Below are 26,122 nucleotides of genomic sequence, written 5' to 3'. Positions count from 1 at the left end.
TATTGAATGGATTGAATTCAAATTCTCGGTTGTTAAATCCTCCAAATTCTAAGTTTGTTGAACCAACTACTGCCTATAATAAATATTTTTAATTAATCAAAGAACTGGTTAAAAAAAAGCGACATTTTTTTTTTTGTCAAAGGTTGTTAACACCAAATCTAAAATAAAAACCTTGAAAATGTCAATCAAGCTTGGTACCGCGCACCTCTAATTGCATATTCATTATCATTGACTTTGGGATACCTTAAACTAGTTTTTTTTTTTTTTTGGGCGGGGGGGGGGGGGGGGAACAAGTACCTTAAACTAGTTGACCAATATAAAGTCGCCTCTCAATTATTTCAAAATATATATTAGTATAATATATAAATCAATCGAGTAACACACGATTATCATATAATCTAATTACGAAATCATATTTGTTTTAATTTTATCAATAATGTAATAATATGATTAAAGATGGATGGAGTAATTTATCATTTTGTTTTATTGAATGAAGATGTATATATATATATATATATATATATATATATATATATATAGACGGTAATTAAGTTCGTTCCCGACAGGTTTCGGTCCAACCCGATCTTATAGGGTCGGATTTTTTTTTTTGAATTTTGAATTTCGGATCGAGTTCAAGTATGCTTAAAACCCGACTCTATCCGACCCGATATTATTAAAAAATTATTTTTCAATTAATTAATTAATTAATTAATGATATTTTTAAATATTTATATTTAAAAAATAATATTTTATATTTTAAAAAATAATATTTTATTAATTTCAGATCGAATTGAATACGATTTACATAATATCATATCGAGTTGGATTCGGATATTAAAAAATTCGAATCAAGTCGGATTCGGCGGGTTTTATGTCATCCCTATATATATATATATATATATATATATATATATATATATGTACTCACACACTAATATAGTACGACTAAGTATAATTAAATCTCGTCACGAGACAGGAACTTCTCCATATGTACCTTAATAATTTACACAGGAATCTCCCCTTGGAAGAAGAAGAAGCCATGCCATACATTCTCATTGCCGATAATAAACGGATGGCAAAAATACGGTATATTTTATTTAACAATATTCAAATACAACACACCTAACTCAGCTCAAACCGAGTGGCGAAAGCTGGAACGTACAGATTTTCAGCTTAAAATCGAAGCCACACAGACAGAGAAGAAACTGATGAAGTATTAAATATTTATCATCCCTCTTCAAGTGCATTATTAATAATAATAAATTGAATATTGGTATCACATGATGGAACAGATCATAGTTGGGTTCGGATCATAAACCACTTCATAGCACAGGGTACACTCTGGACATCGACAACAACTTGATGAAGTGAATTTGCAGATGTCGGGATTTTTCTCCTTATCCTCGGGATTTTTCTCCTTATCCTCATCTTTTCCTTTGGCTTCTCCCACACTGATTATGGATGCATACCCAAGTTTCTTCCTTAGTAAACAGGTCAAGTTTGCTGAATCAATTCCTTCTCCAGTCACCACAACCTGATCTTTGTCTTTCCCTGCTATCGCCACCGAGCTCACGCCTGTAAAAGAAAAGAAGAACATTCAATATAATGATCAATTTTTTTGATAAGTTGGTTCAAACCATGCTATATATTTACCATTTGCTACTGCAGCAATCTTCATAGCCTTGGTTCTGCATTTGTCACAGTGCAGTTGCGTCTTGATAACTATCTTTTGCTGCAACAAATCAATCATGGTGCATTAGTTTCAGTGACAAATATTTGAAGCTTCCATATATATATATATATGTATATTTATATGTTTTCAAAAAAGGCTTACCTTCATGGTGTAGAGTATGTATTCAATGTACAAAAGATTGCTTTCTTTCAACAATCGATCAATGAACTATTACTCTATGAAGTAAAAAGTGGTAGCAATATCTAATTATATAGGGGAGTTCTTGTTGTTTGGTTGTGGAGAAACATATATAGTCGGTACACTTAAAATACTAATTATTAGCATTGAGAGACGACCTCAAGCTTAACTTAAACTAGTTGATTAATTTTAGTCAACCAACCCCATAAACTGCGGCTTTGCGGACCTATTCAGTTCCATATCCAGTTTCTCAAAACTGCTGCCACTGGCTATTTTTTATTTTTACTTTTAACAGAAGTTGAATACACTGATCTATATATGTACGCAAAGAAAAGAGGCAGATGACAGTCAGGATATAGTCCCAGTTCCTGCATATGTCAGTTTTTGTTGTCTATCTCACAAGTGCATTAACAAAATTAACCTTATATAATCAACTGTCATGTGGTATATTAGTAGAAGCTAGACTCATAGTTTTAGTAATTAGGATTCAATCTCTTACAGCCTCACACATTAAAGGAAATTAACCTTAGACATATGCCATGGATGAACAGCAATGTAAAAGTTTTAGGGAGAATCGTTTCATGACAATGACAAAGACAAATTAGGAAAGCACATTTTTAAATGATGCCGCAAAAATTTAACTTCATTAAAAACTAGACTTAAAAAGTTGCAGCAATTGTCAGAAAGTACTTGTACTAAATTGTAAGAAAAGGCAATTTTGGAGTTTATTGATGGCAGGTTGGACTTGTCTATTGAGTTGTGCTTCGGCGATGATCTCTCAAGCCCAGCCATTACTTTCTCAACACACGATGTGATCTCTTCAGAAATTTTCTCATTCTTCCTCACCATATTAATTGCATCAAACATGGCATTGATTTCTGGATCTTCTCCAAAATCAAAAGCCTTCCCTCCCTTTCTCTTAGCTTCTTTTCTTCCACAATGGACTGCTTCTTCATCAACCCATCCTTATGAGAGAAAAAGGATATATAGTAACTTATTACACTATGATTGTACTGTAATCAGAGACTATCTCGACTTTTTTTTTTATAAATCCACTCAGTATATTTTTTTTTAAGATTATGCTTAAGGTTCTCGCAAATGTTTTAGCATATGAATCTCTTGTTCGTTCTCTGGCCTCAGTTTTTGTATCATGAGATTTTTCCATGTCTGATAAGAAAAAGCTTAGAAAATAAATATTCTGGCTAAAACACAATTTAATTGGTTAATTTCCATGTGAAGCACCAAGGCTTAGTTATTTTGTTGCAAGACACTTTCAATAAGAATTAACAATCTAGACCTCATGGAGTAAAACATCGTTTGGTGATAACAATACAAACCTTCAATGCTAAGAAATTAAGGGTTTGCTTCCATCTCTTACACCCTAAATATGATTAATAAGATAAAAGTAAAATAATTAGGTTTTGCAAAGTTGGAAAATAAAGGATTCCTGAATGTGGTTAAAAGTTTTGGGAAACCATTTATATATAACCATTTTCCAATTTTATAGAAACTTGGAAAATGAGGGTTTTCAAATTTAATTATTACCCTTATTTGATCGATCATATATATAATTAATGTAAAAATTGAGATGAGAGATGAAAATATAAGACGAGGTAAAGGATGGCCACATGTTTGTATAAGAGATTCCCGGAGGATATATATTACAATGCTATAAAGGGTAATGCAAAGCAAACCAAAGATGCCAATCTGTTCCAGTCTTCCACGCACCTCCACGGCTAGATTCAGCTATCTTTCAGCTTCTTCACCAACTTTATTTTCAAATCCTTGGTAAGAGACTCGTGCAATGTATTGGCTGTATTGCCACAAAATCTAGCTAGTGCTACTCACTACTCAGGGAATGGTATACTCACTGCCTGTAAGGTGCTAGAAATGCCAAGCATATATAGGTTTATTCATAGAGAAAAGGACAATAATTAACAAGGAAATAATTAAAGTAATTAATTGAAAACGCTATTCTTACCAGGTTATCTAATGCAAACAGAATCAGGAAAGATTCTGGAAGGACTATTATTGGTTGCTGTCAAGCGTAAAGGTGCGGATTCTCTCAATGTGATCAGCCATCCAACGATCTTTGCAATCCTTGTTAAGCCAGCTGAGGAAGTTCTCGTTCATATCGTATAGAAGCAGCTCCTTAAGGTGAGTAAGATAGTAGATACCTAATGGAAGCATCTCCAGCTTCTTACACTTGCAAATTGTCAGCTTTTCAAGTTTAGGCATTGCAGTTTCCTGTACTACCACCATATTCAGGTTGGCAAATTGTTCAAGTTGCAAAATTTTGAGTTTCTTGAACGAATTAGCATTGAACTCCAAGGCTTTTCCCATATATGCATCAACCATCTGAAGCTCGAGAAGGTTTGGCAAAGCTTCAAGTGCCCTAAGTGGGTTATCACAAGTGTTCAGTCTTGACCACTTCAAATAAATCCTTTGTAGGTTGTCAAGGGAGTGTGAAGAAATCCACCCAGGTAACTTCGCTAGGCGACCTTCTAACTTTAGACGTTGAAGAAAGCGAGGGTGATTAACCATACCATCCAGATCTAGATACTCCCCCGGGCCAGTTGAGCTTACATCAAGAGTCAAAAGGTCGGGCATCTTCATAATGGATGCACACAATCTCTTTCCATCTTCTCTCTTGAGATCAAGAATCCCAAGCTTCTTTAGTTGGATTAAAGCCCCCAACTCTTCTAGTACTTCCTTGTTTACCCTCAAAAGTGACAATTTCTGAAGCTTATTCAAAGTCCCAATTCCTGGAGGGACCTCCACTCCTTGTACAGGATCAAAGGTTACATAATTCTTTACGTTGTAACGATAAACAAGAAGATGGCGCAAAAACTGGAGTTCACGTATCTCCAATGGTAACTTAGTCACAAGAGTTTTTTTGAGGTTTAAGGTTTCAAGGTATGCTAGTTCCTTTATAGACTCTGGAACTGTCTTTATCTTTGTTTCCTTCAAAGAGAGGTACTTTAAAAGGGTGAGCTTAACAATTTCTTTGGGAAAAGTTTCTAATGGTGCACCTTCCAAATCTAAGACTTTCAACCACTTGAATCGATGAACTAATTTTCCAATCTTTGAGCTAAAGGAATCATACCAATCAAACATGAAGAAAGTTCGAACACAATTCAAACCAAAACTCTCATGCCGAGAGAATTTAGACTGAAAAGAGAGGCGTCGGACTTTCTCACTTGGTTCTGTGCTTGGTTCAGCAAGGATTGTGACAAAATTTTCCTCCTCGGATTTCTGAATGATGAATTCTCGAACTATGTTAAGCAATCGACAACTGCTTACACGTCCATCAAAATCCCTTGAGCTTACATGAACCAAATTCCTTCCGATAAGCTCATCGAGGTACTCCTCTGCAACCATCTCCACAGTTTTGCCTCTTTTTTCCGGAATAAATCCTTCAGCTATCCACAAGCGAATCAATCTTCCACGCTTAATTGAATAATCCTCTGGAAAAATACTAAAATACAGAAGACAACTCTTTAGATTGCCTTTGTCCAACAGATCCTTGTAACTGGGCAGCAATACTTTTCCAATTTTTGAAAGTTTGGAACCAGCTTCAATTTCTGACCCAAGGCTGTCATACAATTTCTTGAATTCAGTAGGTGTTTTTTCCCTGGTTGATAGGAGACTAGCGACAGCAACAATTGCAAATGGTAAACCTTCACATTTTACCAGAATATCTTGAGACAACTCCTCCAACTCTTTAGGACACACTCCATCGCTGGTGCTGAAAACCTTCTTACAGAAAAGGTGCCAATCATATGGCCATGATAGAGCTTTTACTTCGTGAACATGAAGCTTTGGGTTGTGTACACAAGAAGAGGCCACATTAGAGTTTGTTGTGATGATAATTATTCTACTTTCGCCAAAACTGGAGGGCAATGCACTCACAATGCGTTCCCAATCGTCTTTACTCCACAGATCATCTAAAACGACGAGGTACCTTCTCCACTGTAAATGGTTTTTCAATTTATCTAGAACATCTTGCCCGGGGGGATAGAGATCCTCTCGCCCCTCACAAAACTGCCCCAACATTCTCCATAAAAGTTCATCAATTTTGGAGGAACGAGACACATGAATCCAAGCATGACAGTCATATCGTTTTACAACACTCTTGTCTTCATAGACACTCTTTACAAGAACGGATTTTCCCGAGCCAGCAGGCCCGACCACAGAAATTGTCATGCGCCTTGCTTCTCCTTCTTCTAGTAACTGCTGCATAAGTTTTGCTTTCTGCTCGTCAAAGCCTACAATTTCATCTTCTTGAGGAATCTGCTTGGTCAAATGATGATCCTCCACCCTTGAACCAGAGCTTGACCCTTCTGCAAGATGAAGATGACGAGGATCAAATTCCCTAAGGTTCTCCTTCTTCCTCCTAATCCCTTTGATTCCAGAGGACAACTGATGGAGGGCATAGCGATGCTTTACAGAATGTGCAGCATCATGAGCCATCTTTGAGACTGTGTGCCGATGAAATTGATGTGGTACTGGCACATGAAGCTGAAACTCGTCAAGAACATCCTCAATATCATAGGCTATATCTCGTAGTTGGTTTGATCGTTCTATCTGCAGCGCACTGCCTTCTTTGCCATCAACATCCCTTAAGTGGGCATGTATAGTCCTCAGCCAGTTTCGGACATCTTCAATATTATCCTGCAATTTTTTTTTAAGGTTTACTTCTTGAGCAAGGAAGCTTGATACCTTCTCAATTAGAAGGAGCGCTGCTGTAACGGCTGCATCTGCCATATTTGCTCCTCCTTCTTTATCCTGGTTGAGGAGTACTTCCAGGATTTAACAATCCATTAATTCTCTCCTCCTTGGCAATAATCCCAAAATTTCCACTTGCTTTAACTCTCTTCATAGCTTTCCACGAAGAAATTACAACAAAATTGAGACAAAGGACCCAGTCAGATGAGAAAAATGCAAGGCATGGCCACCGTCTGACTATTCCATATTTTCTGTTGTGTGAAAATCGGAGTAAATACAAAGGTTTTGTTTTTGTTTGTTTAAAGGTCAATAGAATTAAATGCGAATATAGCTTGCGAGTTACAATTAGACAATTGCATATTAGAAGAATAAAGCTTTAACGCAGGAAGAACAACCATTATATTCCAAGTCAAGTAAATGTATGTTCGATTTGTTTGTATCAAGGTCATATTCATAACTCTGTCAAAGTTTGAAAAAAGGCCATAATAATGCAAAATTCTTCCAGGCTGCTCATATATATGATAATTGCAATAGAATACACCAACCCACTCTGCGGGGAAAAATGGTGGAAACATTCTAAGACTATGATTTATCTCCAATAGAAGGCAAGGCCTGCAAGAACCAAGAAAATGTCCATGCCAGAAGTTAAACTACAACTTGGTTTTTTTTTTTTTTTAAATTACTAATCTACCACTTAACCCCTAATCATTATCTATTAAACTCTCCTGAGCAAGACATTACACACTTAAGCCTTTTCGAGCCCATAAATTCTACAAGTCTGACCCCATAAATTCTAGAAGTCTGACCGGTGTACATGCCATTAGAGCTAATACACAGTTGGCAATTACACTACAACTTGGTTAAGGGTTTAGACCGCCTCTTTTCTTTTCTCTTGATTCCTTTCTTTTTCTGGAAGACGCGAAGATGCCAGAATCTCCAGCTTAAGAAAGTTCATCTACACTTCCTGTCAGCTTCCTTTTGATGGCCTAGTGAAAATATAGATGTTGTTATCCAGGTTTCTACTACTTTATTGCCCGTTTTCAGGTTTGTTTCACTTATTCAATGGTATATATCTGTGGTCGCTCCACTTGATAAAAAAACAACAAAACGTATATCAGTGATAATTAACCCGTGAATTATTACCAACTTTCAGAATAAAAGGCTCTTCAGAGATTTCTTTCATCTCTTAAGAAACTGCTAAATGGTGCAATTGCAAGGCACAACCTATCAAACCTATTGAATCTGCTCAACATGCAGTTCTGTCCCCCAGAATCTGCCCTAACATGATCAGGAGAGCATCTCAAGAATATAGATGAAGAAATCGAAATGAAGACACAATTGGAGAAGCTCAAAGTTCTTCAAAGCTAGCGTGTCTCATGTAACCTTAGGAGAATATGCTGCAAACAAGAACCAAAATGCATGAAGAAAATAGAATTGGCACATAAGATTCATGGTTAGCAATATGCTGGTAATAGCTGTACACCAGTAACACAACTGGCAAAAAAAGAAATCAAAGTAATTGACGGTCTAATTTGCTGTCTGTCAGAAGTTATTCGGAAGCAATTAGTTTGTAGAAATATCATTGCTCAGAATCTGTCCTAATCAACTTCCATTACATTCTCAGTTCCATAGACACAAGATAACTAATTTTTTTCAGAAAGGTTAAGTATTTCTAACACTACACGGTCCAAAGCATCAGAAGTTGTATAGACTGATCATGTACACTGTTCCTGACACAAACAAAAACCAAAGATTCTAGAATTTACCAATGCTGCAATTCCTGACTATTAGGTGCATTCAGCTGGTAGGTTTGACAGGCTAGCGCCTTGCGCAAATGTGACCTCAAATTGCTAACATTGTTGTTGGTTTTCCCGAGACAAAAAAAAAAAAAAAAAAAAAACTCGTCAGAATGAAAAAGGAGAAAATGAAACTGAAAATGTTGTATTACTTCTTCATCTGATGCAACTTTCTTAAATACAAAAAGATTTTAACCTAAAACTAGAATGACTGCTAGTCACAAGGCATGATTTTCTTATTTGCAAGGCATAAACAAAAATCACTAACACACAACTAACTTTCATAAATCACTAACACTCATCTAACTGTTAGGAAATTAATACGCACACGCAGCACTCATACACAAAATAACAAGTTCAAATAAAAAATAAGAATACACATATATATTTGTTTCGGCCCAATTCAAAATGACCAACTTCAAACCTAATTCAATATCAAATAAATTATTACAACTAAGAGATTTTTGAAATGAGAAAAGTCACCAAAAACTCCTTACTAAAAACTTAACCTAAAATCCAATCATACCTTTTTAATAGCCTACTCACCTAATTATTCTCTTGCTGTCTAACTATCTGGAATTATCAAACTAAAATCAAAATATTTTATTTATAAGAGTGAAACCCTTATACCTTTATTAAACTCTCGATTTGGAATACAAAACAAACTCGAACTCACTTAACTTTCAATGTGGGATTATAAGATTCAAGGCAAATCTCAACAAATCCTCCCTTGACTTGAATCTCTAAATATTTTAACAATATCTGCAAAGCTAACACGATTGCCTTTCTTTTTTGCTTTCGTCATAGGAATCCCAACAATTGAGCCTCTATCAAGCATGTGCACGTTATTTTTTATCATATTCCCTTGTAGAATCACATTATCATTCTTGTACACTTTCAATGAATCATTACTACCATAGTATGTGTACCCTCGAGAAGCTAACTCGTCAAAGTAATCAAATTGTAGCTACAACTCGGTACATGCCTTATATGATGAAGTGTCCTAACAACACCATTATAAGATCTAAAGTAAATATTCCTAATGCCTTAACTTGTACCTTTTCGTTGTTAGCAATCACAATATCCCCATGCTTCTCATTCTCATCAAACTCCATAAAGCAACTCCTATCATTGCAAACATGGACTGTAGCAGCTAAATCTAAAATCTAACATTTATTACCTTTTAAAGTCTGAGTCTCATCCACACAAGTCATCAAAATAATATCGTCATCAGACACAATAGCAGTCAAAATCCTCTACAACTAGTGTACTCCCCTCAGGTGATGAGTTTTGTGTTCTCATAAACCTTTTATTTTTATGCCACAGGACAATCATATCATCCAACTTCAAAGTAGATCTACCCATCAACAAAGTCTAAACTAAAAGCCTATAAGACTTGGTTAAATATGATAGCAAAATTAAAGCCTTCTCTTCATCTTTTAACTTATCAACAAAAATCATCAACAATTGAAAAATCAATCTATTAAACTCATTCAGGTGATTATGAAAACTCGTATTTTTTTTATCTTTAGAGAATATAGATCCATCTTCAAACATAATCTGTTAGTTAACGATTTCAATGTAAATACCCTCAAACTTATCCCATAAACTCTTCAGAGTACTTTCAGTCAACATACTATACTTTGTCTCTAAAGCTAGTGCCAATCTAATAGTACTAACAGCTTTTTTCTTAATTCTATTCTAATTACCATCCAATATTTCCTCAGGCTTACTATTTTTTAATGCCTAATCCAACCCTTGTTGTACTAACAGATCTTGAATCGTACTTTGTCATATCATAAAATTACTTTTTTCATCAAATAATAAAATCTCAAATTTAGGCATAGGAATACTAGATATACATTCTTCAGACATCTTGAAATACTTACTTCATGATCTCTTAGGCCTACCTCTTTTTCTCACAAACCTCAAATCTTGAATCTCGCTCTCTTCTTCTCACGAACCTCTAATCTCGTTCTGATATCACTTGTTGAGAAATCAATACACACATAACACCCATACAAAAAATAATAAGCTCAAATCAAGAATAAGAATACACAAATATATTTGTTTCAACCCAATTGAAAATGACCTACTCCAAACCTAATCTACTATCAAATAAATCTTTACAATTGAGAGACTTTTGGAGTGAAAAAAAATCACTCAAAACTTCTTACTCAAAACTTAATCCAAAACTTAATTACTAACTTACTCACCTAGCTATTATCATTCTCTTGGTGTCTAACTATATGAGATTATCAAACTATAACCAAAATATTTTATTTATAAGGGTGAAACCCTTTATACCTTTACTAAACTCCTGACGTAGGATACAAGATAAACTCAAACTCAATTAACTTTCAATGTGAGATTATGAGATTCAAAGTAAATCCCAACACTAACTTTCATAAACTATTAACAAACATCTAACCTTCATAAACCACTAATACACATCTAATTTTTTATCACACATTAGTAACCCATGTCTGTATAATACAGCTAATAAAGCATTCTTGTAACATTTCTCCTTGCCTCAATAGCTACAAAGATCTAGTTTACTTCTTAAACCTTCAAATCTAGTTTTGGATAGGGCTTTGGTTAACACATCTGTAATTTGATCCTCAGTTCTATAATAAAGCAAACTGACTTCACCTATTTTTGTATTTCTCTTAAGAAATATAATTTGATCTTAAAGTTTTAGTTCTGCCATAAAAAACAAGATTATTTGATATTGAAATTGTAGCTTGGTTGTCTATATGAATCTATGTTGGCTCTTTCTCTTATATGTGTAAGTCTGTAAGTATCTTACTGAGCTAAAGTACTTGATTCACAGCTATAATGAATATAACATACTCAACCTCAGCTATGCTTTGAGCTATCACTTTCTGTTTTTTTTAGCACTATGAAAACATTCCTGATCCAAAGCTAAAATAAAAACCTATTGTGCTTTTCATGTCATCAACTAAACCTACCCAACCACTATTAAAGTAAATGTAGAGCTTAAAATCCTGACAGTAGAAATATTTGATACCATAATATATTGTGCCCTTAATATATCAACAATCATTTTAATGGCTTGAAAGTGCACCTCACTAGCATAATGCATAAATCGTGAGAGCAGGCTCACTGTAAACATAATGTCTGGTCTGGTGGTAATAAAATATATCAAACAACCAATCAAACTTCTGTATTGACCTTCATCAATTTTATCTAATCCATTATCCTTGCTAAATTTTTCCTTCTAATTCATTGGGGTATTTGTGCATTTGCAGTCCTCTATATGAAATTTCTTAAGTATTTCCTCTGTATATTTCTTTTGACATATGAAAACTCCATCCTGATTTTGTTTCATCTCTATTCCCAAAAAATAAGACATCAAACTAAAGTCTGTCATCTCAAATACTTTGAGCATTTCGGCCTTAAACTCTTTTATTAGCTCTTCATCACTTCCTGTCATAAACATGTCATCAACATAAATGAAACTATGATCATATTAGCATTAGTTTCTTTTACATACAACATAGCTTTATTTAGGCTTATCCTATTGTATTAGGTCTTGAGAGCTTGTTTAAGGTCATACAAGGCCTTCTTTAACAAGTAAACCTTCTCTTATTATCCATTGACTTGAAAACTTTCTGGTTGTTCCATAAGGTCTACTCTTATAAATAATCATTTAAAAATATAAATTTTACGTCCAGTTGGTAAATCTTTCATTCATTCTGTGTTACCAAAGCAAGTAGCATTCTAATTGTAACAAGTTGTGCTACTAGAGTAAAGGTCTCAGAGAAATCTATTTCATGCACTTGAGCATACCTTTTCATAACTAATCTAGCTTTATATTTATTTACAAAACCATCTATATTAAGTTTGATTTTGTAAACCCATTTGACACCTATAGGTTTTTTGCATTAAAGTTTGTCCACGGGCTCTCAAATGTCATTCTTTTCAATCATTCTAAGCTCCTCCTTCATTGTTTTAATCCACTTGTCATCTTTCTCTACCTCTTTAAACTTTGCACCTTTCATAAATATCAAGCAATGGTTTTGTACCTTTGATTAGTACTTCATTTATGTTATCTTTAAGATTTTGCTAAAACTCTGAGTGTTGCTTATTTTTTTACTCCTAATTCCATTGTCTATCCTCCATGAACTTAACATCACTGCTCACAAGAATTTTTTCATTTTTTGGTTGAAAAAATTTGTAAGCCTTGGATAACCTGTTATATCCAATAAAGATTTTTGGTTCTACCTTTTTGTCTAGTTTGTTTCTTTTCACATGTGGCATATAAGAAAAATAGAGGCAACCAAAGGTTCTTAGATGCTACAAGTTTGGTTTATAACCAAACCATGCTTCAAATAGAGTTCTCTTCTATAAAACTTTTATTGGTAGTTGATTTAATAGAAAGACTACTATGTTTACAGCTTCTGCCTATAATTTTTTTGGCAACTCCTTTTCATATAGCATACACCTTGTCATCTCTATTATGGTTTTATTTTTCCTTTCACTTACTTTATTTTGCTGTAGAGTATAAGGTGTTGTAAGTTAGTGCTCAATACTAGCTTATTCACAAAATTTGTTAAACCTATCAGAAGTGTATTCCTTCCCATTATTTGAACTTATTACTTGCATTCTGGAACCATTTTGATTCTTCACCCATACTTTAAATTTTTAAATACACCAGCAATCTTAAATTTAAATTTTAAAAAATAAATCCAATAAAATCTAGTATAATCATCAATAAATACAATATAGTTCTTACTACTATTTGAAGATGATGTTTTTTAAGGTCCTCCTACATCTGTGTGAACTAGTTGAAGCTTATGTGTTGCTTTCTATGCAGTTTGAGGAAAAAGGACTTCTAACTTGTTTGCCATACTGATAAGCTTCACAATCTACCATCTTATATTCTAGTAATAGTAATCATTTCACCAGATCGTGTTTTTGCATATAAAGAAGTCTAACATGATGAAAATGCCCAAGTCTCATGTGCCATAATTTTACATTGCTTGTGTTACATGAAAAAGCTATACGCTCTTTTTTTATTAGATTTAGAGTAAAGCTTTTTTCTCTCATTTTTATCTTAAATGTATCTATGCCTTTTACATATTTGATCTTACATTATTTGTCTTTGAATAATATTTTAAAATCTTTCTCAAATAGTTATCCAACACTAAGTAGGTTTTGATCAATGTCAGGCACATATAAAACATCAGTAATGCATTTCAAACCTGTTATGCTCTCTATGACCACTGTTCCTTTACCATTGACTGTGATATATTCACCATTTTCAATCCTGACTTTGAAAATGTCAGTTTTATCAAGGTTTTTAAAAAGTTCCTGATAATTTATCATGTGGTTTGTATAACCACTATCAATAAGCCAAGAGTCACTAAAACTACTATTCATTACAAAACATGTTGCAAGAAACAACTACTTTTTCTGATATTGTTCAATAATGACATTTACTTCCTTTTCATGCTTATGTGACTTACAAATCTTTTTTATGTGCCCAATCTGACCACATTTTCTACATTTAATATATGGCCTCTATGAGCATTTTTTTTTTTTTTTTATGATTGGTCTTCTTGCAATGTGGACAAGGTGGATAAGTTCCATCCTTGCTTTTATTGTTGCTTGCATTATTGCCAGGCTTGTTGTTATTTTACTTCCTTTGTTCTTTTTTTCTTTGCCTTCTCTTGAATTTCGTGTCTTTGTTTGAAAAGCACATTCCATAAAATTCTCTTATCTCATCATCTTTCTTTGTTCTTATGCTTGTAATGCATTCACCAACTCTGCCAAGGAAATGCTTGACAAATCCTGTAACTCTTCTAAAGAAAAGATTTTAGCTTCATATTTCTCAAGTAATGTAACCAAATTTTTTGCACAATTCTCTTATCAAAAAAATCCTTATCAAATAGTCTCACCTTGTTCATAATATTGAACAGCTTGTCAGAATACTCTTTGATGGATTCTGACTCTTTCATTCTTTGCATCTCGAGTTCTCTAATCAAATTCAGCACCTGCATGTTCTTTATCCTCTCATTGCCTTGATATTCTTTCTTGAGATACTCTCAGATCTATTTGGTTGATTGTAGGTTCATGATTCTGGTGAATATTGTGCTTGAAATTGTAGAATATAAGCAAGCTCTTGCTTTTAACTATCTGGTACTTTTTTCCTTATGATTCTTGAGCTAAGCAACTGTTGGATTACCTGGTAGTGCAGGAACTTCATAGTCATCCTTCACTGTTTCCCACAAATCCAAAGCATCCAAATGTACTGCCATTCTAACAGCCCAAGCTTGATAGTTGTCACCATAAAAAACTGATGGTTCAACTGAGAATGTCTTATCTGACTCTATTTGACTAAGGGTTTTGTGTGTTGCTATGTTTATGCAATGAATTTTTATTTGTAATAATTTTTTTTTATTCATTCAATGCACAGATCCCTCAAGAAGCTTGGCTTTGATACCAATTTTATTGGTTTTACAAAGACAAAAAAAACTCATGAAAATGACCAATGAGAATATGAAACTAAAAATGTTGTACTACTTCATTCGAAGTAACTTCCTTAAATACAAAAAAGATTTTAACCTAAAACCAGAATGACTGCTAGTCACAAGGCATGATCTTCTTATTTGCAAGCCATAAATAAAAACCACTAACATACAACTAACTTTCATAAACCACTAACACACATCTAATTTTTCATCACACATTAGCAGCCCATGTCTACATAATGTAGCTGATGAAGCATTCTTGCAACAATGGTGAAGCTCATACATATAATACAAGTCACCATTCAAGGTTCTTGGCACCTCCACCATTTGTCTTTCAAGATCGTGCCTCATCCCCCTTAGAACATAATATCTAGTGTCAAAATCGGACCTCAATCTTTCAGGAATGGAATATGCCACATCATAACTATTTCTTTGTTATGTTTGGACCGCTCCATTTAAGTTTCCATCAAAGAACCTAGAGTATTGATTCCCATTAGGGATGGTAGAAGGCAACACAACATGCATTGGGATGTGATTCACTATATGATTTTTCTGAGGATAGTTGAAATCAGAAGTTGGCTGCAGCTGCATTGGCATTGGAATGTTTTGAAATTGCCAAGATTTTTTTACGCATTGAACCCAGGCTTGTGGTTATTTCAGAAACCTTAGTTCGATGGGAAACTCTGAATTTGAAGGTGCTGCTCTCACCAAGAGGAAAGGGTTTATCACATCTCGAACCATCCCTTCTCTTATTATGACAACCAGGGTAATCTTCTTTATTGAAATCTACGTGCTGAACCAATGCCAGAGAGCTTCCAGAAGCTAGTTTCTCAAGATTCCAATGGCAAAATGGAGCATTGTTTTTGTGGTTTACATGAATTTCACCGTTAGCTCGAAGCATACCTCTTGCATTCCTAAAGAAACCTTGTACAAGGTTCCTATGCATCCTGTAGTAGTACCGGAGTAAGTTGAGCGAAATTACAGTTCAAAGATAACGATGTGGAAGCCAAAGGGAAAAATACTTTCATATGATCTCTTGGCTCTTGAGTACAATCATCAAGATCTAATATAACAGAAACAAAATTATGAAGCAAAAAAACATTTTACATCAATGTCACGTCCCAGCTTTAGAATGTACTACAAGTATGAACTTCCTCTCATTTAATGGCATGCATTCTTGGTTTAACTCCCTGCAAATCAAAAGGAACAAACAGCTTGATCCTAATTCCTAGGAAGAATTGCATAATTTGCTACAACGAGACTTAAGAGCTTGAAGTTAATCAAATCAATGATGAAAAGCAAAAATGACACACAGAGGAATATTAGTACACCACTACATTCAATACTCAAATAACAGCACAACTTTATGTAAACTTGCTCTACCAAGTTCACTTTTAGTATCAGTTATTCAATTGTGATTACTTAGCATGAATCTAGCTTCCATCATACTTGTAAAGAAAGGTAAGTCATTTTGATATAACTAAAAAGGATAGGAAAGACGATGATGATACGAATATGTTAGAAGAATGCCGCGCATGAGAGTCTCTAGACACTAGATGCACATCTAGAAACGTGACAAAAGGATACAAGATAATATGTGAATATCAGAGAGGAAATTTACTGAATCATATGGACATTATCTTCCTTTCCATAAAAGCCTGCATGAGGGAAATTGAAGATGATTCGATCAAACTTTCGCTTCGCTAAGTCAGTATGAAGCTTCATATTGGTTGCATCCACTTCATGTAGTAAGGATGCCCCTAGCTTCTCAAGATTCTCCAAATTTGACTTTGCGTTCTTGTATTTCTTGATCAAAACATCTGTTTCATCAGAACATCAATAAAATGACATAGCGATCCACATAAAATTGTTTTAACCATAGTTCAACCAAATACTTATGATAACAACTTAAAAAAAATGAAAATCGAGACTCTTTCACTTCTTCTCGAAGGGGAACTAAAAAGGCATAACATTATTAAGAAATATAATTGAGAAAAACCACAAGCATCCCTTTCCTCAGTTTTTTCATTAGCCAAACGAAAAGTCACTTCTTTTTTCTTTAATGAGAAGTAAAAAATTCACTTCTTGACAAAACACTGGTGACCATGCATGCTCCAAAAATGCCCTGATAATCCTATAAAATTGTATTCTTGTAGGCAAATACCAGTAAGAAACAAACCAGATTGGTCCTTTTCAAACATACAACGACAAGTTAGTAAATTGCCATGACAACCAAGTTAAAAAAAAAAAAAAAAAAGACAGGTTATGGAAGACAACAAGGCTGTTAAACAAGTCAAAAACAAAACTTTGCTATAAACAATTCAAGAAAGAAAACTGAATAAAAGAAAAAGGATAGCTTTCTAGTTTATGCCATAGGAGTCGAAAGAAGAAGCGCAAATGTTGGAAGCAGAGGCAAAAGCATTGGCCAAACTCAAAGAGAAAGAGAAATATCCTTCACCAACTAACAGTATTTGATGGTTTGATGAATAGTGAGTGACCCATTTCTCTTCTTCGCCTGTTTCTGCATTTTCATCACTGCCCATTTCGATTTTTGGCTCTTTGGTTGCCATCAAACATCAAAGGCTGCTCTTTTGCAATTTCAAAAACATAAAAAGACTCTCTGCCTTGACTCAAAACTTGCCCTGCTGTAAGCTATAACGTCGTCTTGCCTTATTTCGAGGCTTACATACACAGCAAGAGAGAAAAGAAAAAGTAAATTATAATTTGAATTTCTTTTTTACTAATTTAATACATAATATATAATACAGGTAAATCAAAGTTTCATCCTCACATTTATCTACCTATTGATTTAGTCTTTTTTTTTGGTTCAGTAAAGTGAAAATTGTGCACTATTTTTTTTTCTATTTTGATGATAATTAAGAAGTTTTTGAGTAAATTATCAATACCATCAAAAGTGATTTCAATGAGCTTTTTTTTTTTTTTAATGATATATCATCAAATTGTTAAAGTATTTTGATTTTATTAATTGGCCCAAAATCAAGGATTTGATCAAATTGACTTTGTTACTTTAATTCTTGTTGGGGTGATTTCAATGATTTTTAAGATGATATTCAAATTAATTTGACTTTCCTTTTTTATACAAATGCAAATGCAAGATGATATAATGATGCATTCAATGACAAAGGGTTGCATAGTCAATTAGATTAGTCACAAGACATACACTAACAATTACAAACACAAATTTTGTTATTAATAAAAGCATTAAAATTTTTGCAACTTCATAAACACATGAAAAGCTCACTCCCACTTCATAAACACATGAAAAGCTCACTCCCACATTATAATTGGTACAATTTCATACATGGGTATTTCTCAGTTCGCACATATATTTTCTTATGTTTTGCGCGCGCGCACACACAAAACAATCTCAACATCTTATAAAGTCAATGAAAATTAGAAGCCAAAAGCTTGCCAGCTATAGGACGCGATGGACACCTATGGCTGGGGTTTGGTCCGTTGGTGAGAAACTTCTAGTGCTAGGAAAATCTGGGGCATTCATTTTGCTATAATCATTGCGTGCTGATGTACACTGTCAACAAAAACAAGGATTCTAGTATTTACCAGTGCTGTAATTCCTAAGTATTTGGTTCATTCAGCTGGTTGGCTTGACATGCTAGCACCCAACGCAGACGTGACCTCAAAATGCTAGCATGGTGAAGCTCTTGCTGATAATACAAGTCACCATTCAAGGTTCTTGGCACCTCCACAATTTGTCTTTCAAGACCACGCCCTGGAACATAATATTTCGCATGAAAATTGGACCTCATTCTTTCAGGAAAAGAATTTGCTATACCGTAAGTATTCCTTTGATACGTTTGGACCCCAGCATTTAAGTTTCCATCTAAGGAGTATTGGTTCCTAATAGGGATGGTAGAAGGCGATCCACCATGCAATGAGATAAGATCCCTTATATGATTTCTGCGAGAATAGTTCAAATCAGAAGAAGTTGGCCGCAGTTGCATTTGCTTTGGAATGTTTTGAAAGTGCTGAGATTCTTCACACATTGAACCCAGGCTTGTGGATGCTTTAGACACCTTCTTACCACCATTGGCAAATATGAATTTGAAGGTACTGCTGTCACCAAGGGGAAAGGCTTCATCACATCTTGGACCATCCCCTCTCTTATTGTGATAACCTGGGTAATCTTCTTTTTCGAATTTCACGCACTGAATCAATGCCAGAGAGTTTGAAGAAGCTAGTTCCTCAAGATTCCAATTGCAAAATGGAGCCTTATTTTTGTGGCTTACATGAATTTCACCATAAGGTCGAAGCATGCCTCTTGCATTCCTAAAGAAACCTTGCACAATGTCCCCATGCATTCTGTAGTAGTGCCAGAGTAGAGTTGTGAAAATACAGTTCTAAGATCATACAGTGGAAGCCAAAGGGAAAAATACTTTTCTCATGATCTCTTGATTCTTGAACACAAGCATTAAAATCTAATATAAGAGAAACAAAATTACAATGCACAGAGCATTTTACATCAATCTAACATCCCTGCTTGGAATTCTCTCTCATTTAATGGCATAGATTCATGGTTTTAACTCCCTCCATATCCAAATGGAATAAACAGTGATCCTATTTTCTAGGAAGAATTGCAGAAATTGCTGCAAAGAGACTTATGAGCTTGCAATTAATCATATAGAGTATGAAAGCAAAAATGAAACACACATGGACATTAGTAAAACACTACAGTCCATACTCAAATAACAGCACCAATTTCCTCTCCTTACTTATTTTGCCTTAAAAATTAAGAAAAGCAATATGAAGGTTTCGATTTATGTAAACTTGCTCTACCAAGTCCACAACTAATACCAGTTCTGCAATTGAGATTCCTTAGTATGAATCGTGAAAATGATAGCTTTCACATACTTTTAAAATAGATAAATCATTTTCATATAACTAAAAAGGATAGGAAAGAAATTGATGATATGAATATTTTAGAAGAATGCCATGCATGAGAATCTCCAGACACTGAATGCACATACAAGATATATAATATATGAACAGCAGAGAGGAAATTTACTGAATCATATGGACATTATCTTCCTTTCCATAAAAGCCTGCATGAGGGAAATTGAAGATGATTCGATCAAACTTTCGCTTCGCCAAGTCAGTATGAAGCTTCATTTTGGTTGCATCCACTTTATATAGTAAGGATGCCCCTAGCTTCTCAAGATTCTCCAAATTTGACTTTGCTTTCTTGTATTTCTTGATCAAAACATCTGTTTAATCCAATAAAATTATATTATTGTAACCAAATAATTTTAGGAAACAAACCAGATTGATCCTTTTCAAACATTACCACAAAAACATGAGAAAAAGTACCTAGTAAACCACAAAAACAAACCTTTTGCTATAAACAATTCAAGCAAGAAAACTATGTATAAAGAGAAAGGGTAGTTGGTTTAGTTTGTAGTACCATAGGAGTCCAAAGAGGAAGCACAAATGTTGGAAGCAGAGCCAAAAGCATTTGCCAGACTCAAAGAGAAAGAGAAATCTCCTTCCCCAACTAACAGTATTTGATGGTTTGATGAATAGTGAGTGGCCCATTTCTCTTCTTCATCCCTATCTCCAGTTTCATCAATACCCATTTCGTTTTTTGACTCTTCGATTGCCATGGAAGACAGCTTCTTTCTGACCAAGATAAAAAAAAAAGGCTGATCCTTTTCAGTTTCAGTCACAGAAAAAGGTTCTTTTGTTTTTTTTTTTTTTTTTCCAATGCCTTAATGGTGAAGGAAATGGTGTCACAGAAAAGCTTCTGCCTTTGCTCTTTGATGGCTATTGAACAAGGCGGTTAATATCATACAGATAATATTTCGATTTAAAAATAAAAAAAAATATATATATATATATATGATATATATCGATCTCATATATTTTGATATATAATTTCAAATTTTTTAATTTAATATAACTATACTTATAAACGTATATAAATTTGTATATTATAATATTATTAATAATTTATAAAATAAATATATAATATATTCAAAAATTAAAGAAATAAATTTAAAAGTATAAAAAATAATATTATAAAATTTTTATGATATTTGTAATTATTTAATATGATAATATTATATTTAAATAAGTATTTTTATATAAATATTAAGATAAAAATAAAAAAATTAACCAAAATTTTATAATTGTTAAATTTTATAAAAAAAATATAATTACTTTCTTGAAAAAAATTAAAATACTTATAAACTTATGTTTGAAAAAATAAAATTATAAATTTTGGTTTGAAAAATAAAATACTAAAATAAAAAATAAAGAGACTCAATTTTTATGGGTTATTTTGTTAATTAATTTTTTTTAAAAATTAAAAATAATTAAATAACAAAATATAAGTTAAAAATTATAAAATATATTTTATATTTATGTATTAATTGAAATATTTTACTTCATTAAAATAGATCAAAATAAAAAAAATTAATATTATTTGATATTAAATTTAATATAAAAAATTATTTTTAAATATATCATATTTTAATATAATTGAAGTGTATCGGATATCAAAATAAAATTAATAAATGGAATTCAACAAAGTTGGACGGTTGAAAGTAAAATTAAAAATGGAATATCTTAAGAAAATTATTGGAAAATTATATTACTGTTATCCGTACATTTTACTTTACTAATATATCAGATGAAGAGTGCGTGTCATTGGGTGAGCCGCCTAAACTTTTTCCCATCTTCTTTAGCTTTTTTTTTTATTATTTTTTTTTGCTTTATACTTTTTTTTCTTTTAAATAGAGGGATAAAATTAAAAAATTTTGACCTTTTTATAGTTAATAATTAAAATTTTATCTACCACTTATTTTATCTCTATGTTTTTGTTAAAAAAAAAAAAAAAAGTGACAATATTTTTGATATCCCCTGTTTTGGTTAAGTAAAGTGAAAATGAATATAATAATTTGTCCAGTTTTGACATTGAAAACATTCATTTGCTTCCTCAATTAACATCCATTCCCTAAACATCATTTGATTGGTAAGTCTGTTTTGTACGAGCAGCTTGGTCCTCATCAAATTATTGGAGAGGAATATTATACCTTTCCCTTTGTTCAAATATTGTTGCAAATAGCACTAGTATTAAAAATAATAGAAGTGAGATGTATCACTTTTCTATTGATCACTTTTCGCATCCAAATGGTCCAATATTATTCTTTACCACACTTACAAGTAAGCACAACCCTTTTAGCAATCTTCATTTCATTCTGTATGAACATGGTGTGATCATACATCAAAATTACAGGTGAAACATGTTTATGGACGTGGTGTGATCATAATTATACTTTATATTACTCTTTTGATAGGATACCAATTCACATAACATTATATATTTAGATATTGCAAATCCTTTACACCATATATGATGCAAGGTTCACCAAAGATCATGCCATTCTCTATAAACAATAAAGTATGAACTTCGTACAATAGCCTGGCAATCCTTTCTTCAGATATTACAAGGTCTACATTGACAACCTTGGCCTTGAAGTGGACATTAACAAAGGGTCGAATAAAGGTTTATCGGCATCAGCTTTTTCTATTTTTGGTGTTTGGGTTAAGAGTGGGGTTGGAACTCGAGGCCACCGGCCGTGGAAATAGGCCAAATTTGTAAGTTTTGCTAGGATTGCAGTTGAAATTCTTGTCACCACCAAAGCCATATTTGGTGCGATAGCCTGGATAGTCGGTGAAATTGAATGGCACCTCTTCTATGAGCCTGAGCCCAACAGCAGAGGCTAGACCTCGTAAATTCCAACCCAGAAAGAAAGCATTGGATTTATGCGTCACGTGAATTTCACCACTCTCATCGATCATCACCTTAGCATTCTTAAAAAATAAGCTTATCAGCAATTGATGCCGGCTGCAAATTAAAAACAAACAATTACTGCCAGGAATAGCAAGGTTGTGTTTTTTTTTTTCTTTCCTAAGCAAACCCTGTGAAAGTTCGAGTTTTGAGTGAAGATTTCACTTACCGTTTCTGGGATTCGCCAGGTTCGTCAGAATAAAATCCAGCATGTGGGAAGTTGTAAATGACTCGATCAAATTTAATTCCTCCAAGGCTGTAATGATTTGCCATTTCAGTTGCATCAACACCATGCAAAATCCTGCATCCCCTTGTCCTCAATTCATGGATATTGGACATTGCCTTCTTATAATTTCTGAACAAAAATCCTGCAAAATGTAATTGTCAATAACACATTTCGGCTCAATTTTCAAGCAGGAATTTTCCCTTTTGTTTGCTTGCTGAAATTAGCTTCCCTTTCTTCTTGCTATTAGAAACAAACAAATTGAAAACACTAAATCATTGGAAGCAGACAAAGCAAACAAAGAGGAGTGCATGGGAGTTCTTACCTCTAGAGTCGAGAGAAGTAGCAACCATGTTTGTAGCAGAACCAAAAGCTTTAGCCAAACTAGCAGAGAATGAAAAATCCCCTTCACCCACCAACAAAATCTTGTGAAAACTGCAATAATGCCGTATCCATCTTTCTTGGGCTCCAACTTCCAAGACATGATATGCAGAACCCTGCCTGTTCTCTTCCACAATATCAATGCATGCAGAGGTCACATTTTGATGTAATTTAAAGCTTGAGTCTGTCTCACTGTCACTTGAAGTATCAGACAACTCTGGTATAGAAATGCATTGGCTACAGTTTTCATTTGGGTCTTCTCTTTCCTTCCCTTGAGGACAGAAACAATTTTTAGTGTAGTTGAAAAGTTTACCCAACACACGTTTTCGAACGAAGGAGAGAACTTGTCCCATTGAACCTCTTCTGCTGCTGCTGCTTCTTATTCACAGGGCATTGCAAGATGCAGGGAGCCAAGGGAACTGGTCCTGATAAGAGCAATATGGCTCCCTGGTGAGTTAATGCACGTCAAATCGAATTTTAAAGCGATTGATGCGACTTTAGGTTCTTTTTTCTTGAAATTGGAAACGTGATTTCACTGCCATTTTTTTGGCAAAAAGCTGATTTTCCTTTCGAAACCTAAATCCATGCAATGTCCGTTGTGTAAAACTTAGGATTTCACTTTTTTATACTAACCAGGATTTTTTTTAAGTAAAATTTAGACAAAGCCGATTTTCTTACCGTAAAAGTAAGAACTTCTCTTCTAAAAATATTTAATAAAAAGTTTAATCTAAAATCTAAGTCAATCAATTGATTAAGATTAAAATATATAAAATTTTTCCTTTTAAATATCTATTATAATTTAAATTTGATTAATATTTATTTAATTATAAAAAAACTACATATCCTGACCTGTGGACTTCCTCCTTATTTCAATGTCCGTACATGCATTTACCTCTCTATTCCTCAAAAAAAAAAAAAATCTACATATCCAGACCTGTGGACTTGTCAGATGATGAAATCACAATTTAACTAATATAAGTCTAGCTAGGCATCTCCAGTAATTAGAGAAGCATGCAAGATTGAATTGATCAACAAAGAAAATAAAGAAGTTAGCAGAAAACTAGATATATGATGGATGCTAACAACCTAACATAGCAGTAGATTAAGCTCATAAGAACCCAGAAGGTTGACATTAATGCCACTATAAAATGAAAAAAAAATGAATATATTGTTGAGAAAATGATTTCCATATTGGCAGAGATGAGTAAAAGGAGAAACAATTACCTTTGTTGTTTGGAATGGAAGTGGCAGACTACATGGAGAGGAAAGAGATATTTTATTTTGTGATTAATAATCCATTGGTTGAAGAAGCGGCTGTTGTAAGCAAGCTTGGAAATAGAAAGTAAGTCTTTATGGTCAACAAAACTAAGCAGAGAGGAAAGAATTTTTTTTTCACTTTGGGCAAAGTTATTCCAATTCTGGGTAATTTAGTAAAATATTAATTTTCTTTTCTTTTTTTTTTTCCAAAGTATCCTATATGTTTCAATTGGTACAAGTAAAAGGGTATCAGCCCCTAATATGAGCAGTACTACTATTTAAACCATAGCGAGAGGTGATGGAACTTCCATCTTTGTGCTACACTAACTTGATAAACTTTTACTTGAGAGTGTGATGAGTGAGAACAAAACAAAGAACAGGATTTGAGAGCTTAGTAGAACATGTAATAAAAATTCGAAACTGATCCCATTCTGTTCATCACAAGTTAATCACTGAAGTATAGGCAGAAAACAACAATTCGGTTTCTTTGGGGTAATGGGGCTAAGCATTTTCTTTGTTATTATCTTAGAAAAACTTCATAAGCCCATAGGTACGTCATTTTTATCTGGAGAACTTCCAATTCTGAGGATTTTCTATTTATCAGTTGCCATCTGCATTTACTGCAGCATTCACTAGTCCTGCATTCAAATCTGCAAAGAACGTCTGTAAATTGTTGCATTTCATTCATTTGATGTGAAAACCTGCTGCCTATCAGTACCGATCTTGAACTTCAACTAAGGGTTGTATTGCTTAATTTATTTATTTGTAAATCTTAGTAGAGAGAAGGGGTAATGTATGAGAGATGATTGTTACTACTTAATAGTTGCAACTTGAAAAATGCAAAGCAGGGCCCAAGGATGGGGGAATTTAGCGAAGTATCACTTTTGTTTCAATTCAATGGAACTGAAATAAATTTTATTGAATGTGCAAAAACAAATGGTATCAATATATAACATCGGAAGTTCTTTTCCATCTCCTCGCAAAGAGCAAAGTTCTAGAGATTTTTCTACTTTACTGACCTAAATGACATTGACTGAAAAGTTAAAGTTTCATTACTCAATCTTGCTGATCATCCAACCAGGGAAATCTTTTGGTCCACAATAAGAAAAGAAAAAAGAAATGGCAACTAAAGCTTTTTTTATCTCCTGTACCAGACAATTCTAGACACTCACATTTTAATAGCTTAAATAGCTTAACAAAAAAGAGTTCAACAGTATGTCCACTTTAATTGATGCAAACTGCAAAGATTAGGTTTTACCAGCTCTGAAACCTTATTCTTTCGTACTGACTTCATTATCCCTGTTAATGTTGTACATACTTCAATTTCTTTAAAGTGCCATGTCCAACACATATTTTACAGACATAAATACGAAGATTCCATTCTTATTCTCCAACTATATAAGGAAAAATCTTTAAGAGTCTGAACTTATTCGTATTCTATACTCACCTCCGAGTCTGTCAATATTTATTTTTACTTAATAATGGATTGAATGTGTAAACTACAAATACGAGATTTATCTAAATGCCAGAAAGTGTCTCAAA

At 33.5% G+C, this 26,122-nt stretch overlaps 5 protein-coding genes across 7 annotated transcripts; all 5 read right to left on the bottom strand.

Annotated features, from left to right (window-relative positions):
• Positions 1–1,074: 1,074 nt before the first annotated feature.
• On the bottom strand, positions 1,075–1,879 carry LOC111275496 (heavy metal-associated isoprenylated plant protein 47-like). Its single transcript, XM_022860850.2, has 2 exons — positions 1,654–1,879; positions 1,075–1,575 (listed from the first exon to the last, which is right to left on the bottom strand). Exons 1-2 carry the CDS (start codon positions 1,748–1,750, stop codon positions 1,277–1,279), a joined length of 396 nt encoding a protein of 131 aa, XP_022716585.1. The 5' UTR covers positions 1,751–1,879; the 3' UTR covers positions 1,075–1,276.
• Positions 1,880–3,473: 1,594 nt separating this feature from the next.
• On the bottom strand, positions 3,474–6,710 carry LOC111276407 (disease resistance protein RPM1-like). The gene is made up of 2 exons (XM_022862135.2): positions 3,852–6,710; positions 3,474–3,754 (listed from the first exon to the last, which is right to left on the bottom strand). The coding sequence occupies exon 1, from the start codon at positions 6,635–6,637 to the stop codon at positions 3,899–3,901; it is 2,739 nt and encodes a 912-aa protein (XP_022717870.1). The 5' UTR covers positions 6,638–6,710; the 3' UTR covers positions 3,474–3,754; positions 3,852–3,898.
• Positions 6,711–14,830: 8,120 nt separating this feature from the next.
• On the bottom strand, positions 14,831–16,773 carry LOC111276409 (uncharacterized). The gene is given in 2 exon segments (XM_089754519.1): positions 14,831–15,521; positions 15,523–16,773. Coding segments are annotated over 2 exon segments (756 nt in total). The 5' UTR covers positions 15,838–16,773; the 3' UTR covers positions 14,831–15,080.
• Positions 16,774–18,135: 1,362 nt separating this feature from the next.
• LOC111276410 (uncharacterized protein At4g26485-like) lies at positions 18,136–20,677 on the bottom strand. The gene is made up of 3 exons (XM_022862139.2): positions 20,332–20,677; positions 19,936–20,134; positions 18,136–19,232 (listed from the first exon to the last, which is right to left on the bottom strand). The coding sequence occupies exons 1-3, from the start codon at positions 20,528–20,530 to the stop codon at positions 18,488–18,490; spliced, it is 1,143 nt and encodes a 380-aa protein (XP_022717874.1). The 5' UTR covers positions 20,531–20,677; the 3' UTR covers positions 18,136–18,487.
• Positions 20,678–22,192: 1,515 nt separating this feature from the next.
• LOC111276411 (uncharacterized protein At4g26485-like) lies at positions 22,193–24,683 on the bottom strand. Of its 3 annotated transcripts, none has more exons than XM_022862140.2 (4): positions 24,548–24,683; positions 23,268–23,748; positions 22,889–23,087; positions 22,193–22,776 (listed from the first exon to the last, which is right to left on the bottom strand). In XM_022862140.2, exons 2-4 carry the CDS (start codon positions 23,674–23,676, stop codon positions 22,446–22,448), a joined length of 939 nt encoding a protein of 312 aa, XP_022717875.1. In that variant the 5' UTR covers positions 23,677–23,748; positions 24,548–24,683; the 3' UTR covers positions 22,193–22,445. The 3 variants fall into 3 exon arrangements, with proteins under 3 accessions (XP_022717875.1, XP_089610629.1, XP_089610628.1); XM_089754503.1 differs by lacking the exon at positions 24,548–24,683 and adding an exon at positions 24,173–24,220; XM_089754502.1 differs by lacking the exon at positions 24,548–24,683 and having other exon boundaries at positions 23,268–24,007.
• Between the last annotated feature and the right edge of the window lie 1,439 nt (positions 24,684–26,122).

This window comes from Durio zibethinus, chromosome 25, assembly GCF_047325235.1.
Source record: "Durio zibethinus cultivar Kanyao isolate XHJ-2024 chromosome 25, ASM4732523v1, whole genome shotgun sequence".
Classification (NCBI taxonomy): domain Eukaryota; kingdom Viridiplantae; phylum Streptophyta; class Magnoliopsida; order Malvales; family Malvaceae; genus Durio; species Durio zibethinus.
Note: the sequence above shows the minus strand (reverse complement) of the source record. Positions and strands in the feature narration are given on the sequence as shown.

Bases quoted from the DNA above. Each gene is read 5' to 3' on its own strand.
- LOC111275496 (XM_022860850.2), bottom strand. From the start codon at position 1,750: ATGATTGATTTGTTGCAGCAAAAGATAGTTATCAAGACGCAACTGCAC. The intron at 1,576-1,653 runs GTAAATATATAG...TTTCTTTTACAG, and splicing joins GATTGCTGCAGTAGCAAATG to GCGTGAGCTCGGTGGCGATA.
- LOC111276407 (XM_022862135.2), bottom strand. From the start codon at position 6,637: ATGGCAGATGCAGCCGTTACAGCAGCGCTCCTTCTAATTGAGAAGGTA.
- LOC111276410 (XM_022862139.2), bottom strand. From the start codon at position 20,530: ATGGCAATCGAAGAGTCAAAAAACGAAATGGGTATTGATGAAACTGGA. The intron at 20,135-20,331 runs GTACTACAAACT...TGGATTAAACAG, and splicing joins TTCCTCTTTGGACTCCTATG to ATGTTTTGATCAAGAAATAC. The intron at 19,233-19,935 runs GTAAATTTCCTC...GCACTACTACAG, and splicing joins GATAATGTCCATATGATTCA to AATGCATGGGGACATTGTGC.
- LOC111276411 (XM_022862140.2), bottom strand. From the start codon at position 23,676: ATGGGACAAGTTCTCTCCTTCGTTCGAAAACGTGTGTTGGGTAAACTT. The intron at 23,088-23,267 runs GTAAGAACTCCC...TACATTTTGCAG, and splicing joins TACTTCTCTCGACTCTAGAG to GATTTTTGTTCAGAAATTAT. The intron at 22,777-22,888 runs GTAAGTGAAATC...TTTAATTTGCAG, and splicing joins CCTGGCGAATCCCAGAAACG to CCGGCATCAATTGCTGATAA.